The 15,067-nt window shown below is 41.8% G+C and overlaps 1 protein-coding gene across 8 annotated transcripts in view; it reads right to left on the bottom strand.

Annotated features, from left to right (window-relative positions):
- The window catches only part of RPRD2 (regulation of nuclear pre-mRNA domain containing 2), a 131,264-nt gene that overhangs the window by 24,407 nt on the left and 91,790 nt on the right, over positions 1 to 15,067 (bottom strand). For all 8 annotated transcript variants that reach the window (XM_066377352.1, XM_066377349.1, XM_066377351.1 and 5 more), the window contains 3 exons: positions 13,801 to 13,853; positions 10,452 to 10,578; positions 5,671 to 5,846 (listed from right to left, as the gene is read on the bottom strand). In XM_066377352.1, the coding sequence (XP_066233449.1) occupies positions 5,671 to 5,846; positions 10,452 to 10,578; positions 13,801 to 13,853 (356 nt within the window). The remainder of the gene's footprint in view (positions 1 to 5,670; positions 5,847 to 10,451; positions 10,579 to 13,800; positions 13,854 to 15,067) is intronic.

Below are 15,067 nucleotides of genomic sequence, written 5' to 3'. Positions count from 1 at the left end.
ATTTTTCTGAAGTGAGAAGCAGGGAGGCAGAGAGACAGACTCCCACATGCGCCTGACCAGGATCCACCTGGCATGTCCACTGGGGGGCGATGCTCTGCCCATCCAGGGCATTGCTCCATTGCAACCAGAGCCATTCTAGTGCCTGAAGCGGAGGCCATGGAGCCATCCTCAGCACCTGGGCCAACTCTGCTCCAATGGAGCCTTGGCTGCAGGACAGGAAGGGAGAGACAGAGAGGAAGGAGAGGGGGAGGGGTGGAGAAGCAGATGGGAGCTTCTCCTGTGTGCCCTGGTGCGGAATCAAACCTGAGACTTCCACACGCTGGGCCAACACTCTATACCGCTGAGCTGGCTAGCCAGGGCCTGTTTTTAATTTTTTAGACTAGAAAATGCTTATTTTACCACAAAATAATTAAAATAATAAATATATAAAAATATCCATATACTTCATTCAATATCCCACAATATGGTGAAAAATCTGCAATACAAAATTAGATATATACAATTTTAAAATCTGCAATACAGTGTGACTGCGAAAAATGAACCGCGATATGGCAAGGAATGACTGAAGGAATACAAAGGTATAAACCAACAACAAGAAGTATACCTGAGAAAAAGATTTCTACAGATTATTATATGACAGAACATGAATGGAAGAGTAAGAAATGATCAGGCAGGGGAGAAAAAAAGAGGTTCCAGGAAAGGAGCAGATCTGTCTTGCAGAATCCCTGGGAAGTTTTGATCCAGAAAATGAATATAAAAAGGGTACAATGAGTAGAGGGGTCAAAATCAGGACAATTAATCAAAAGCGTGAATGCCAAACAATACCACCTCCTCTACCACCTTCATACTTTGCATCCAGGGCACTATGTCCGAGGCAAAAATTATGAATTCTTCTCTAAAGAAGACTTCAGCTTCTTGCATTTAGCATTCCTCCTACCCAGGCTAATCACCAGCTTCTCACCTATGCAGACTTTAATGGTTAACTCCAAGAGTAAATAATCCCTAACAATGGACAAAGAGCCCCTCAATCAATTCTTTTATTTATTTATTTATTTATTTATTTATTTATTTACTTTTTTAGATTTTATTTATTCATTTTTATTAGAGAGAGAGGAGAGAGAGAGGGGGGGAGAGAGAGAGAGAGAAGGGGGAGGAGCAGGAAGCATCAACTCCCATATGTGCCTTGACCAGGCAAGCCCAGGGTTTTGAACCGGCGGCCTCAGCATTCCAGGTCGACGCTTTATCCACTGCGCCACCACAGGTCAGGCCAATCAATTCTTTTATACCTCATTCTTAAATATAAATAGACAAAGAGATATATGAGTATCAGAAAAGCCAAAATCAAGAAAGAGAAAGACCAAGACAACTAGGAGGAAAAAAAATAAAAAGACTACAAGGAACATAAGACTATTCAGAAAAGAGAAAAAAAGTTTTAGTATCTTCAGAGACACGACATATTGTAACCATAAAATAAGAAGAGAGTGCCATTAAAAAAAAAAAGAACAGAGAACAACTTGATCGGGCAGTGGCGCAGTGGATAGAGCGTCAGACTGGGATGAGGAAGGACCCAGGTTCGAGGCCCTGAGTTCGCCGGCTTGAGCGCGGGCTCATCTGGTTTGAACAAAAGCTCACCAACTTGGACCCAAGGTCGCTGGCTCCAGCAGGGGGTTACTCGGTCTGCTGAAGGCCTGCGGTCAAGGCACATGTGAGAAAGCAATCAATGAACTGAGGTGTCGCCACGAAAAACTGATGATTGATACTTCTCATCTCTTCGTTCCTGTCTGTCTGTCCCTGTCTATCCCTCTCTCTGACTCTCTCTCTGTTAAAAAAAAAAAAAAGAACAGAGAACAAAAACAAGCCTTAACATAAAAATAAGAAAAGATGAAATTGAAAGATAAAGTTGAAATCTTCCAGAAAGCAGAACATCAAGGTTGAGAAAAAACGGAACACATTAAGTATCATTCTAGGAGGTCCAACATCTGATTAATCAATGCTCAAGAAAGAGAAAATAAAAAAAATAGAGAGAAATTATCCCAGAATTGAAGAATACCAATCTTTAGACTGAAAGAGCACACTAAGTAAAGGCTTCTGGACTAGGTGGGTGGGTGACCAAAAAACAAAAAACAGTCATCTGGAGAGGATCTTGCAAAGACTTCATATCATCAATACTAAAGACAATAAAGAAATGTCTTCTAAACTATGGGGAAAATGCTTTTCAATCCAGTCAAACTATCAAGCATATGTGAAATCAAGACATTTTTTAGATATAAGGACTAAGAAAAATTTTCTTGTAACCGCTCCTGCCTTTTTCTGGAAAATAATTAAGAATGTGCTTCAGCAAAACTAGAGATGACCAAGATAAGAAGAAATGAAATCTGGAAAATAGAAGGCCTACCTAAGAATAGCAGTACAGAGTAGTCCTAAGATGGGAGCAAGACCTAAAACTGGAGCAGGAGAATGAAGTTCAGGCAGAAAGACCTCTGGGGAAATGTAGATTCAGATAATCTGATGTGACAGAGAATGAGGAGGACGGAAGAGCTGATGAAGGGAGAACAGGAGGGAGGAGACGACAATAAGGCAAACAATACAAGAAAAAAAATTCTAGAAAAAAACCAAATATCTCTAATATAATCAGTCACCATAAAATCTTGCAGTGAACAATGTCTACATAGGTATAATATAAACTTATTTCCAACCCTGAAAGCAAAGAAGACAATTATAATTATAGAATGGAATGTAAATACTATCAATCTTGACAACAGTATAAAACTAAAAGTATGGTTCACTGAAGTTGGGAAACTGAAGAGATAAATGAAAACTCATGGAAAAGGATAGGAATGTTAATATTCTCATTTTACAAAGCAAGGAGTTAGTGGTCAGAAAGATAGTACATTATAGTAGCCTGACCAGGCGGTGGTGCAGTGGATAGGGCATTGGCCTGGAATGCAGAGGACCAAGGTTCGAAATGCCAAGGTTGCTTGAGTGCAGGCTCAACGGCTTGAGTGTGGGAACGCAGACATGACCCCATGGTCACTGGCTTAAGCCCAAAGGTCAATCGCTTGAAGGCCACAGTTGCTGGCTAGAGCAAGGGGTCTCTGGCTTGGCTGGAGCCCCCACCTCCACCCTAGTCAAGGCACATATGAGAAAGCAATCAATGAACAACTTAGGTGCTTCTCATCTCTCTCCCTGTTTGTTCCTATATGTCCCTCTCTCTGTCTCTGTCTCTCTTCCTAAAAAATAACAAACAGTATAGTATAACTGACCTTTGAACAACACAAGTCTAAACTGCAGATACTCTTACACACGGATTGTTCTCAAGAAATATACACTGGCTCCATCCACCCTCTGTATTTCTTGGGGTTTCACATTCACAGATTTATCCAACCATAGACTGAAAATAGTATTTTCAATCTGCAGATGCAGAAGGCTGACTGTATGAGTTATTTTATGCTGTTTTATATAAGGAACTTGAATGTGTCGAGTTTTGTATCTGAAGGGGGTGCTGGAATCACTCCACAGTGGATACTGAGGGATGACTGCATGATAGTTAAGTTTTGGGGGAATCAAAAGTTATATAGATTTTCAACTGCACAGGGAATGTGGGTCAACAACCCTGACCCCTGTGTGTTTAATGGTCAACTGTACTTCAATTTACAAAGGCAATCAATAGATTTAAAAGTTATATACAAATATTGATCGACTTACGACCATTCGACTTTATGACCACAACTGCTCCGTGTCTGGCAGCGCAAGCGTTGCCCAGCTGGGCACATGACAGTGCGGACCAGCTTCCGGCAGCACTACCATCTCTGCGTGCACCATTTCAACTGTTATCCTAGACTCGGTACAGCAATTTGTGTTTTGTGTCTTGGATAGTTTTCATCAAACCCCTCCCAAGATGTCTACCAAGAGGAAATTGTCTTTGCAAATATTAAACCAGTTGTACTGGTAATGCAGTGTTTTACTTAAACCTGACAAATGTAAAAATAAGAAACAAAATGGTATAGAGATGATACAAAAGGCATGAAATGAACAAAGAAAATTATGATATATAACAATGAAAGAAAATTATGATAAAATATGACTTAAAGATTTTTATAACATCATTTCACAGTACTGTACATATAGCTTACTCAACTTACGACCAAATCATGTTACGACCGGTCTGTTGGAACCAATCGTGGTTGTAAGCCGAGCACTAGCTGTAATGATATTGCGAGAAAAGGGAAGGCAGGTAAATATAAGCTAAATCTTCATTTGTCACATCACGAGTTAAAAGATATTTCTTTTTTAAAAAACCATTTTTCTTTCCTTCTCTTTTAAAAAAATGTTTCCATTGACTTAAAGAGAAAGAAGGGGAGAGAAGGAGGGAGAGGGATAGAGACAGAGGGAGAGAGGGAGGGAATGGGGGGGAGAGAGAGAGACACACACACAAACTCGTTGTTCCACTTAGTTGCACACTCAATTCATTGGCTGTTCCTTGTATGTGTCCTGACTGGGTATTGAACCTATAACCTTGGTGCGCTGAGATGATGCTCTAGCATCAGGACACATACAAGAACAGCTTGATGTTCCTGTCTCTTTCTCTCTCCCCTCCTCTCTCACTAAAATCAATAAATAGCCTGACCAGGCAGTGGCGCAGTAGGATGCTGAGAATCCAGGTTCAAAGCCAGTGAGGTCACTGGCTTGAACGCAGGTTCACCAGCTTGAGCACGGAGTCACCAGTTTGAATATGGGATCCCTGACACTACCTCATGGTCGCTGCCTTGAGCAAGGGGTCACTAGCTTAAGTGGAGCTTCTCATTTCTCTCTGTTCTCGTCTTTCCCCAGCTGTATCTCTCTCCCTTCACTTAAAAAAACAACAACAACAGCCAATAAGTAAAAATCAAAGGGTTAAAAAAAGATCTTATTGATTTGAGAGAGAGAGATAAAGAATTGCAGGGACCGGGGGGTGGGGTGGGGTGGGGAAGAGCAGGAGCATCAACTCATAGCTTCTTGTTATGTGCCTTAATCCAGTAAGCCTGGAGCCTCCAACTGGCAACCTCAACACTCCAGGTTGACACTTCATCCACTGCACCACCACATCTCAGGCAAGGTTCATTGATTTGAGAGAGAGAGAGAGAGAAAGAGAAAGGCAGGGGAGAAGGAGCAGGAAGCCTCAACTCCTAGTTGCTTTTCATATGTGCCTTGACCAGGCAAGCCCAGGGCTTTGAATCTGTGACCTCAGCATTCCAGGTTGATGCCCTATCCACTGCACCACCACAGTTTCTCTTTCAGTGGAGGTGGAGACAAAGAAGATCCTTAATTCAGTCACTACATGAAATTTAGTAACAGAATGTTTCCATCTAGTTTTTTAGCTAAAAAAAATTTTGTTTGTATCTCAGCCTAATTTTATATCCTGTAACAATAACTTGACATACTCTATTTGAAATCCTAAGACAAGGCATAATAATCAGAGTACGCATGAGCTTTAAAATCAGAAAGACCCAGGTCTTAATTTGGATTCCATCTCTCTAGCTGTTACCTATACAAGGTTACTAACCCTCTTCAAAAGTAACTTCATCTGTGAACTGGAGATAATAGTGCTTATCTTCATAGAGTTAGATAACACATATAAAACAGTAACTGACATAGTAAGCAATCAGTATGATAGTTTTAATTACTACTTACATTGGCTACCACTTTTACTTCTTTGTACTGTGCTTCATAGAAAATTCCAGCATTTTCCAGTGCTTCTGTTAGTGAGGGGCCATTTTTTACTTGTTTATCTAATCCATTCACAAATTCCTCCAGCTTGGCGCTTGCCTCTTCAAATTCTTTGGAGAACTTCTTCCCACCAGTCTTATCTAAAATAAAGGAGAAAATATATTATTTCAGGATATAAAAGAAAAAGTAAACAGTTTAATCTTTTGAAGAAAACCCCATTCCAGATGATCTGTGAATCTTTCTTGCTGCCTTGGTGTATAATACTCTTAGTCTTAAGAGTATCCCCTTAAAAAAAGCTACTTCAAATTACAAAGTCAGAAAACAGTATTAAAATGATTCATGTGAATCTACCAGGGTAAAAGCAAGAGTGCATCATGAAAACACCTGTAATTACAGTAAAGAAAAGAAAGTCCAACTAAAATAAAGTTTATAGATTGCTTTTCTTCACAAATTTGATGCCACACTAACTACTTAGGAATAATGGAATGAGGCTTGATTCTGTTCACTGACCTCTAACTTTTACCCTATAAAACAAATAAATACACGAGAAAACTAAGGTTCAGAAAAGTAAAGATAAAGTGATTGATCTCTCTGTGAATAACACTAAAAATTCTTCTTTCCTATTTGAAACTCCCTGACAATTTCATATCAGAGAAGTACAAAACCTCAACTATTTTTACAACAGTAACGACACAAACTGTTACTCTCCTAAGCATACTTCTTTCCCCATGACTATTTGAACATGACTTTAGAAACAGATACAAAATTTGGCTTTGTCTCTCATCAGCTGTGTAACCTGTTCAAGTTACTCATCTCCTTACGAAGCCTTGGATTTCAGAGGTTTTAATATTCTTCTGGTTTGTTGTGAAGGTTAAATTAGATTACATGTTAAAATTTAAGCATGGTGCAAGAATAAAATAGATGCCAAAGTGAGTATCTGCTAGCCATTTACTCATTATTTTAAAAATATTTATCAGCCATGGCCGGTGGCTCATACATGGGCATCAGCCCAGCCTATGGACATCCCAAGTTCAATTCCCTATTTTTATTTTTATTTTTGGGTGACAGAGACAGAGAGAGTCAGAGAGAGGGACAGACAGACAGGAAGGGAGAGAGATGAGAAGCATCAATTCTTCTTTGAGGCACCTTAGTTATTCACTGATTGCTTTCTCATATGTGCCTTGACGGGGGATCCAGCAGACTGAGTGACCCCTTGCTTGAGCCAGCGACCTTGAGGTCAAGCTGGTGAGCCTTGCTCAAACCAGATGAACCTGCGATCAAGTTGGCGACCTTGGGGTCTTGAACCTGGGTCCTCCGCATCCCAGTCTGACACTCTATCCACTGTGCTACCACCTGGTCAGGCTCAATTCCCTGTTTATAAGAGGAGCAACCATCTTCTTCTCTCCTCCCTCTCCCCCTTTTCTCCCTCTTCCCCTCCCTCAGCTAGTGGCTTGATTTGAATGTTGCTCCAGGGGCTGGGAATAGTTGGGATGGTCCCAGTGAGTCAGCCTCAGGTGCTAAAAATAGCTTGGTAGTTGATTCAAGCATCAGCTCCAGACAGGGGTTGCTGGGTGTATCCCGGTCGGGGTGCATGCGGGAGTCTATCTCCCCTCCTCTCACTTTAAAATAAAATTAAAAAAAAAAAAAAGATTTATCAAATACCTATTCTGTATTAAGCATTGCTCTAGGTACTGGCTATAGTAGTGAACAAATAAGGACAATTTCTAACTTCATGAGATTTATACTCTAATAAATTACACTGGAGAACAACTTCTTTTTTCATTTTCTGTTGCATGAGGTTTTAGAACTGTTCTATATACTTCTGCATCACTGATTCCAAATCTGAAATCCGTTTTTTGCTGCATGCTCTAGTTTTCATGCAATTTTAATTTCTTTTGTTACAGTTAATGGCATGCATTGGTTTTTAAATTGGAGTTAAAGGGCAACAACTCTTGGATTGAACATAACCACAGGTCAATTAATGTTTTACAAACATCACTCTTTTTTTTTTTTTACAGGTACAGAGAGAGAGAGAGAGAGAGAGAGAGAGAGAGAGAGAGAGAGGGATAGATAGGAACAGACAGGAACGGAGAGAGATGAGAAGCATCAATCATCAGTTTCTCGATTGATTGCTTTCTCATGTGCCTTGACCGTGGGCCTTCAGCAGACCGAGTGACCCCTTGCTTGAGCCAGCAACCTTGGGTCCAAGCTGGTGAGCTTTTTGCTCAAACCAGATGAGCCCGCGCTCAAGCTGGCCACCTCGGGGTCTCGAACCTGGGTCCTCTGCATCCCAGTCAGACACTCTATCCACTGTGCCTCCGCCTGGTCAGGCACAAAAATCACTTTTACATAATTGTAGTTATTTTTAAATGTAAAAAAATATTATCTGATAAAAACACCCTCTTATTTTGTTTTAAGATTGAATCATGGCTTCTTCGAGTAGGTGTAAATTTAAGAATAGTCTTGACACCTTCTGTTATATATGTGGCTGTTACACAGTTCAACGTCAAAGGTGCAATATTTCATCATTTGTGACACATGCATATATTGCTTATTTTCAAGTTCCCCTTGGAGATCAAGATAAGAATGTTGTGTGTCATAATTGTGAGGAAATGCTTCATGCTGGACAAAAGGAAAACGCAAAGGAATGCCTTCTGGTATTCCCATGGTTTGGCGTGAACTTGAGGACCACAGCAGTGACTGTTATTTCTATCTGATCCATACAAAGGGCATCGGGAAGAAAAAACGGCATATGATCGCATATCCTAATATTCCTTCAGCAATACGACCTATCCCACACTCTGAGACACTCCTGGTTTCAGTTTTCAATGGTTTTATTTCTTCTAAGGATGAAGAAAGTGAACATGGTGATCAAGTGTATTTTGATAAGATGCATGAGGAAATGGTTGTAGAATCTGAAGGATCTTCTTCTGATGCCAAGCAGTCATTAACCCCTCAGCAATTTAGCCAACCCAAATTGAATGACTTAGTAAGAATGACATAAAAATTGTCCTCGACTTTCTGAAGTATGATCATTTGTGATCCAGTTAGGATCATTTGTGTGGATCTTAAAATGGTAAATTTCCTGCTAGGACAACAGAGAGGTTTCACGAAGTATCCTTGCTTTCTGTGTTTGTGGGACAGCCAAGCTCGGGAGAAACACTGGACACAGAAGGACTGGCTGAAACGTGAAGCTCTGGAAGTAGGGATGCAAAATATTGTGAATGAACCTGTAGTTAATAGAGACAGGATCATTTTTTCCCACTTCACATCAACTTGGCTTAATGAAGCAGTTTGTTCAGGCTCTGAATAGAGAAAGTGAATGCTTTCAACATATTATCTCTGCTTTTCCTGCCTTGTCTTTCGAGAAGATAAAAGCAGGTGTATTCAATGGACTTCAACTTCGAACCCTCATACGTGATGAAGAATTTGCCAGGAAGATGAATAAGGAGGAGAAAGCAGCATGGCAGTCTTTTGTGGCAGTTACAAAGAACTTCCTTGGCAACAAAAAAGCAGAAAACTATGAACTTCTGGTTCAAAGGATGCTGTTGGCTTTCCGCAACATTGGATGTAACATGAGCGTTAAGATTCACTTCCTGAACAGTCACCTTGATAAGTTTCCCAAAAATCTTGGAGCTGTTAGTGATGAGCAGACTACTGCTGGAGCATCAAATGAGATTGTCCTCAACAAGTACACAAATGCAAGAGCTACAAACACAAATTTTTGCCTGAATAAAATTTAAATAAGTTTTGCGCAAATTTTATGATTAAAATAAGTTTTTATATGTTCTATTTCAAAATTGTAGACAAATTCTGATACAATCATATCTTTTAGTGTATTAGTGTATTTATAGCATTATATAATTATATTTTCACAAAGATAATGCCCAAGAAGATATTCTACTTCATTATGTTAAACTAAATGTTGAAAATATTACAATAAGATGAAAACCTAAAATCTTGAATTGCAAAAAAACTGTAGCTTACAGAGAAAAACTAATGTCCGATTTGAGATCAGCATACTCGAATTAGGGAAGAACAAGTGTTTTTGTGGGTGCAACAAAAATTTTGTTTCCAAGTGTTATTAATATTATTTCCTATAATTTACAGTGTAAGAAAAAGAGAGCAACTAACTAGATTTTTAAGAGGCATTACGGTGACCTTATTAAAGAGCATATCCAAACCAGTTAATTAAACATGTGAACTATACTTGTCTTTACATAACCAAATATATCAAGACAGTGTCAGAAGTGGAGAAAACAGCCTGACCAGGCAGTGGCGCAGTAGTTAGAGCATCAAACTGGGATTAAGAGGACCCAGGTTCAAGACCCCAAGTTGCCAACTTAAGCGCAGAGAAAAGCTCATCTGGTTTGAGAAAAGCTCACCAGCTTGGACCTAAGGTTGCTGGCTCGAGCAAGGGGTCACTCAGTCTGCTGAAGGTCCACGGTCAAGGCACATACGAGAAAGTAATCAATGAACAACTAAGGTGTCGCAACAAAAAACTGATGGCCTTCTTGAGATATAATCAACACATAACTCTGTGTAAGTTTAATGTGTACAACATGAAGGATAAAAATTTCCTTATGAAATGTATATGCATGAAATCACTGCCTGGGAAACCAGAGCTGCACACTGCTCTCTACAACCTAAGGTTCTCTTTATAGGAGAAGCCAGTCTCATCACTTGAAAATGACAGATCAGGAAAGAAAATCTGAGTTTTTCTAGTTAAAGGATGTAAGCACTACCTTTTAAGCATTTGAGAGTTTCGGTGCTGCACACATCCACCCGCATAGTTGACAGCTGTTTTTCCTTCAATTCTATCTGATCTTCTGAGCGCTTGTACAGCAACAGCTCTTCAATGAGGGCCTGAGACTGAACACAGAGCAGAATCATATTTCCTTTACAAGATCACTGACTTATCTGCTTTCCCCATTAAAACCTAATAAAACCCCAAGAAAGAAAACCCTTTACATTTTCTCATAATCAGAGATATTGACAACCAATTCTCATGTCAAAACATTTTTTAATCCTTGGCTGGCTAGCTCAGCGGTAGGGCGTCAGCACAATCTGTGGAAGTCCCGGATTCAATTCCGGGACAGAGCACACAGGAGAAGCGTCCACCTGCTTCTCCACTCCCTCCCCCTCCCCCTCTACTTTCTCTCTATCTCTCTCTTCCCCTCCTGCAGCCAAGGCTCCATTGGAGCAGAGTTGGCCCGGGTGCTGAGGATGGCTCTGTGGCCTCTGCCTCAGGTGCTAGAATAGCTCCGGTTGCAACAGAGCAACGCCCCAGATGGGCAGAGCATCGCCCCCTGGTGGGCATGCCAGGTGGATCCCAGTCAGGTGCATGCAGGAATCTGTTTGCCTGCCTCCTTGCTTCTCACTTCAGAAAAATACAAAACAAAACAAAACAAAAAAATGTTTTAGCCTGATCAGGCTATGGTGCAGTGGATAGAGCATCCGACTAGGACTCGGAGGACCCAGGTTCAAAATCCTGAGGTCGCTGGCTTGAGCCTAACATTGCTGGCTTGAGCAAGGGGTCACTCGCTCTGCTGTAGCCCCCCACCAAGGCACAAATGAGAAAGCAATCATTGAACAACTAAGGTGCTGCAATGAAGAATTGATGCTTCTCATTTCTTTCCCTTCCTGTCTGTCTGTCCCTAGCTGTCCCTCTCTGCTCTCTCTGTCTCCATCAAAAAAACAAAGAAAACAACATCTTTTAGTGCCCGACTGGTGGTGGCGCAGTGGATCATCAACCTGGGATGCTGAGGTCCCTGGCTTGAAACCTGAAGGTTGCCAGCTTTTTTTTTTTTTTTTTTTTTTTGTATTTTTCTGAAGCTGGAAACGGGGAGGCAGATAGACTCCCGCATGTGCCCGACCGGGATCCACCCGGCACGCCCACCAGGGGGCGTCGCTCTGTCTCGACCAGAGCCACTCTAGCGCCTGGGGCAGAGGCCACAGAGCCATCCCCAGCGCCCAGGCCACCTTTTGCTCCAAGGGAGCCTCAGCTGCGGGAGGGGAAGAGAGAGACAGAGAGGAAGGAGAGGGGGAGGGGTGGAGAAGCAGGTGGGCGCCTCTCCTGTGTGCCCTGGCCGGGAATCAAACCCGGGACTTCCACACGCCAGGCCGACGCTCTACCACTGAGCCAACCGGCCAGGGCCTCAAGGTTGCCAGCTTGAGCACAGGTTCGCTGGCTTGAGCAAGGGGTTATCACTGACTTGACTCCAGCCTCCAGTCAAGGCATGTATAAGGAGCAATCAATGAACAACTAAAGTGCCGCAACTACAAGCTGATGCTTCTCATCTTTCTCCTCCCTCTTTCTCTCTCACTCTCTCACTCTCAAACCAATAAAAATACAAAACAAAACAAAAATACAACAAGAAAAAAATTTTTTAGTTATATACTTTAAAAAATCTTTGTCTTTGGTCATTCAATGCTAATTTATGGATATGGTGTTAAGAATGAAACATGGTCTACTTATATCTTCTTAAAATTTTAATTAGATAAACATAGCTTTGCCTGACCAGGTGGCAGCGCAGTGGATAGAGTGTCGGACTGGGATGCGCAGGACGCAGGTTCAAAACCCCAAGGTTGGAGGCTTGAGCACGGGATCATCTAGCTTGATCATCTAGCACGGGATCGTAGACATGACCCCATGGTCGCTGGCTTGAACAAGGGGTCACTTGGTCAGCTGTAGCCTGCCCGGTTAAGGCACATATGAGAAAGCAATCACTGAACAACTAAGGAGCTGCAGTGAAGAACTGATGCTTCTCATCTCTCTCCCTTCCTGTCTTGTCTGTCCCTATCTATCTCTCTGTCTCTGTCAAAAAAACAAAACATAGCCTTATTATTATATGTTAACTCTATGAAAATTCTAATTTAATGGAGCTTCCTAGGAAGATAAACCCCTTGTTTGGGGATTCAGTATAGAACTAAGCCTGTAATATGTAATAGATCTTCTATAAGAAGGTTATTACTGGCCCTGGCTGGTTGGCTCAGCGATAGAGCGTTGGCCTGGCGTGCGGGGAACCCGGGTTCGATTCCCAGCCAGGGCACATAGGAGAAGGGCCCATTTGCTTCTCCACCCCCCCCCCCTTCCTCTCTGTCTCTCTCTTCCCCTCCCGCAGCCAAGGTTCCATTGGAGCAGAGATGGCCCGGGCACTGGGGTTGGCTCCTTGGCCTCTGCCCCAGGCGCTAGAGTGGCTCTGGTTGCGGCAGAGTGACGCCCCAGAGCATCGCCCCCTGGTGGGCAGAGTGTCGCCCCTGGTGGGCGTGCCGGGTGGATCCTGGTCAGGCGCATGCAGGAGTCTCTCTGACTGTCTCTCCCCATTTCCAGCTTCAGAAAAAAAGGAAAAAAAAAAAAAAAAAAGAAGAAGGTTATTACTTCCATTAGCGAAAGAGATGAACTCTTAAATTAGCTGATCCCAATCTGGATTCTTTTTTTTTTTTTTTTTTTTATTTATTCATTTTTTAGAGAGGAGAGAGAGACAGAGAGAGAGAGGAGAGAGAGACAGGGGGGAGGAGCTGGAAGCATCAACTCCCATATGTGCCTTGACCAGGCAAGCCCAGGGTTTCGAACCGGCAACCTCAGCATTTCCAGGTTGACGCTTTATCCACTGCGCCACCACAGGTCAGGCTTTTCTTTTTTTTTTTTTTTACAGAGACAGAGAATCAGAGAGAGGGATAAATAGGGACAAACAGGAACGGTGAGATAAGCATCAATCATTAGTTTTTCGTTGTGCATTGCAACACCTTCGTTGTTCATTGATTGCTTTCTCATATGTGCCTTGACCGCGGGCCTTCAGCAGACTGAGTAACCCCTTGCTCAAGCCAGTGACCTTGGGTCTAAGCTGGTGAGCTTTGCTTAAACCAGCTGAGCACGCGCTCAAGCTGGTGACCTCGGGGTCTTGAACCTGGGTCCTGGGCATCCCAGTCTGATGCTCTATCCACTGCGCCACCACCTGGTCAGGCTGGATTCCTTTTTAACTTAAAATTAACTCACGTACAACTAAACAAAAATAAATCTTACTGGACTATACAGGAAACTGTAACACAAAAAGGGCAAATAAGGCTTTGGCATGTTCAACATTAACTTACTCGAAATTCAGCAACTATTTTGGATTTGAGAGCAGCTTTTGGATTCGTAGATGCTGTTGGAGTTAAACAAAGGTCATTAGGAACACAGAAAAAGTTGACTTTAATCTTTAGAAAAATTTTAGCTCTATAGTTAAGGATGTACTTTTGAACATATGTCAAACATGCACATTTTAAATCACAATTTCCAGAATAGTGGAATATAAAATTATTGAAATTATACATTCCCAAGCATGGTCAATACAAAAACATACTGTTTAGATAGGACTGACCTACTTACCTCCAATAGGCCCTTTAAGTGATAAGAGTCCCAAAATTATTGATTGGGAGATACTGAGATACATGAAGTACCTTTTATCTATCCTAGTCTGACTGAGTGTAACAGGATCTTAACACTTCAAATTAAGAGTGTTAGGAGTAGGACATCCCATTAATCCTGAGCACTGGCTGAAGAAAATGACTTTAGAAACATCAACTCTATTCCTATGTATTTAGCTTTGGATTTCTTTTTCTGCTGACTCAGTTCACAGCAAAAACAGGCAAAGAAAGCTCTAAGTACATTATTATTGTGGTAGAACTTTGGCTGAAATGATGACTCCTGTTGTTACTAAGCATGCAACTTATGCCCAAAAGGCTGTCAGAGGACTACCTCAATCATGACGAATATCAAATGCTTGCTGGAGCAAAACCATCCCAAGTGTCTTGATTCACCTCCCAATTCTCACTGTCTTTTACCTTCTTCCCTTCACACCTTCAGGTCTTTCTCAATATTCCTCAGTTTGGCCCACAGCAGCCTATCACATGCAATATTCCACTCCCTTGGTCTCATGCTGGGTAAACATGATAACATAGCAGGAACTCCTGTTAGAGAATGAGGTTCTGGCCAGGATCTGAGGCCCAGATCTAAACTGGTAGAGTGTATCCCCAAATGTGAAGGATTTTATGGCTCCCACAAAAAAGCTTCTTAATGCCTAGTCTCCTCTTCAGCTCTGTTGTTTAATGCCAGCTGCCTCTAACTCCATATATCTTTGAACCTGAGGGTTAGCCTGGGCACTATCAAGTATGTATTTTCTTCTTTCAATCCCCCAACTACTCTTGAATCTTCACTCATTTAAACCCTCTTCCTGCATTTTCTTTGCTTAAAAGTAGGTTTTTGCTTTTGCCTTTGTTTTTTTAAGAAGTAACTCCATGATGGCTTGTTTAGTATAAGTCACTGGGAGCCTCCCAGGCCTGGAAAACACAGGCTTGCCCATGGTTTATGCGAGGTACG

This window comes from Saccopteryx leptura, chromosome 3, assembly GCF_036850995.1.
Source record: "Saccopteryx leptura isolate mSacLep1 chromosome 3, mSacLep1_pri_phased_curated, whole genome shotgun sequence".
Taxonomy (NCBI): Eukaryota; Metazoa; Chordata; class Mammalia; order Chiroptera; family Emballonuridae; genus Saccopteryx; species Saccopteryx leptura.
Note: the sequence above shows the minus strand (reverse complement) of the source record. Positions and strands in the feature narration are given on the sequence as shown.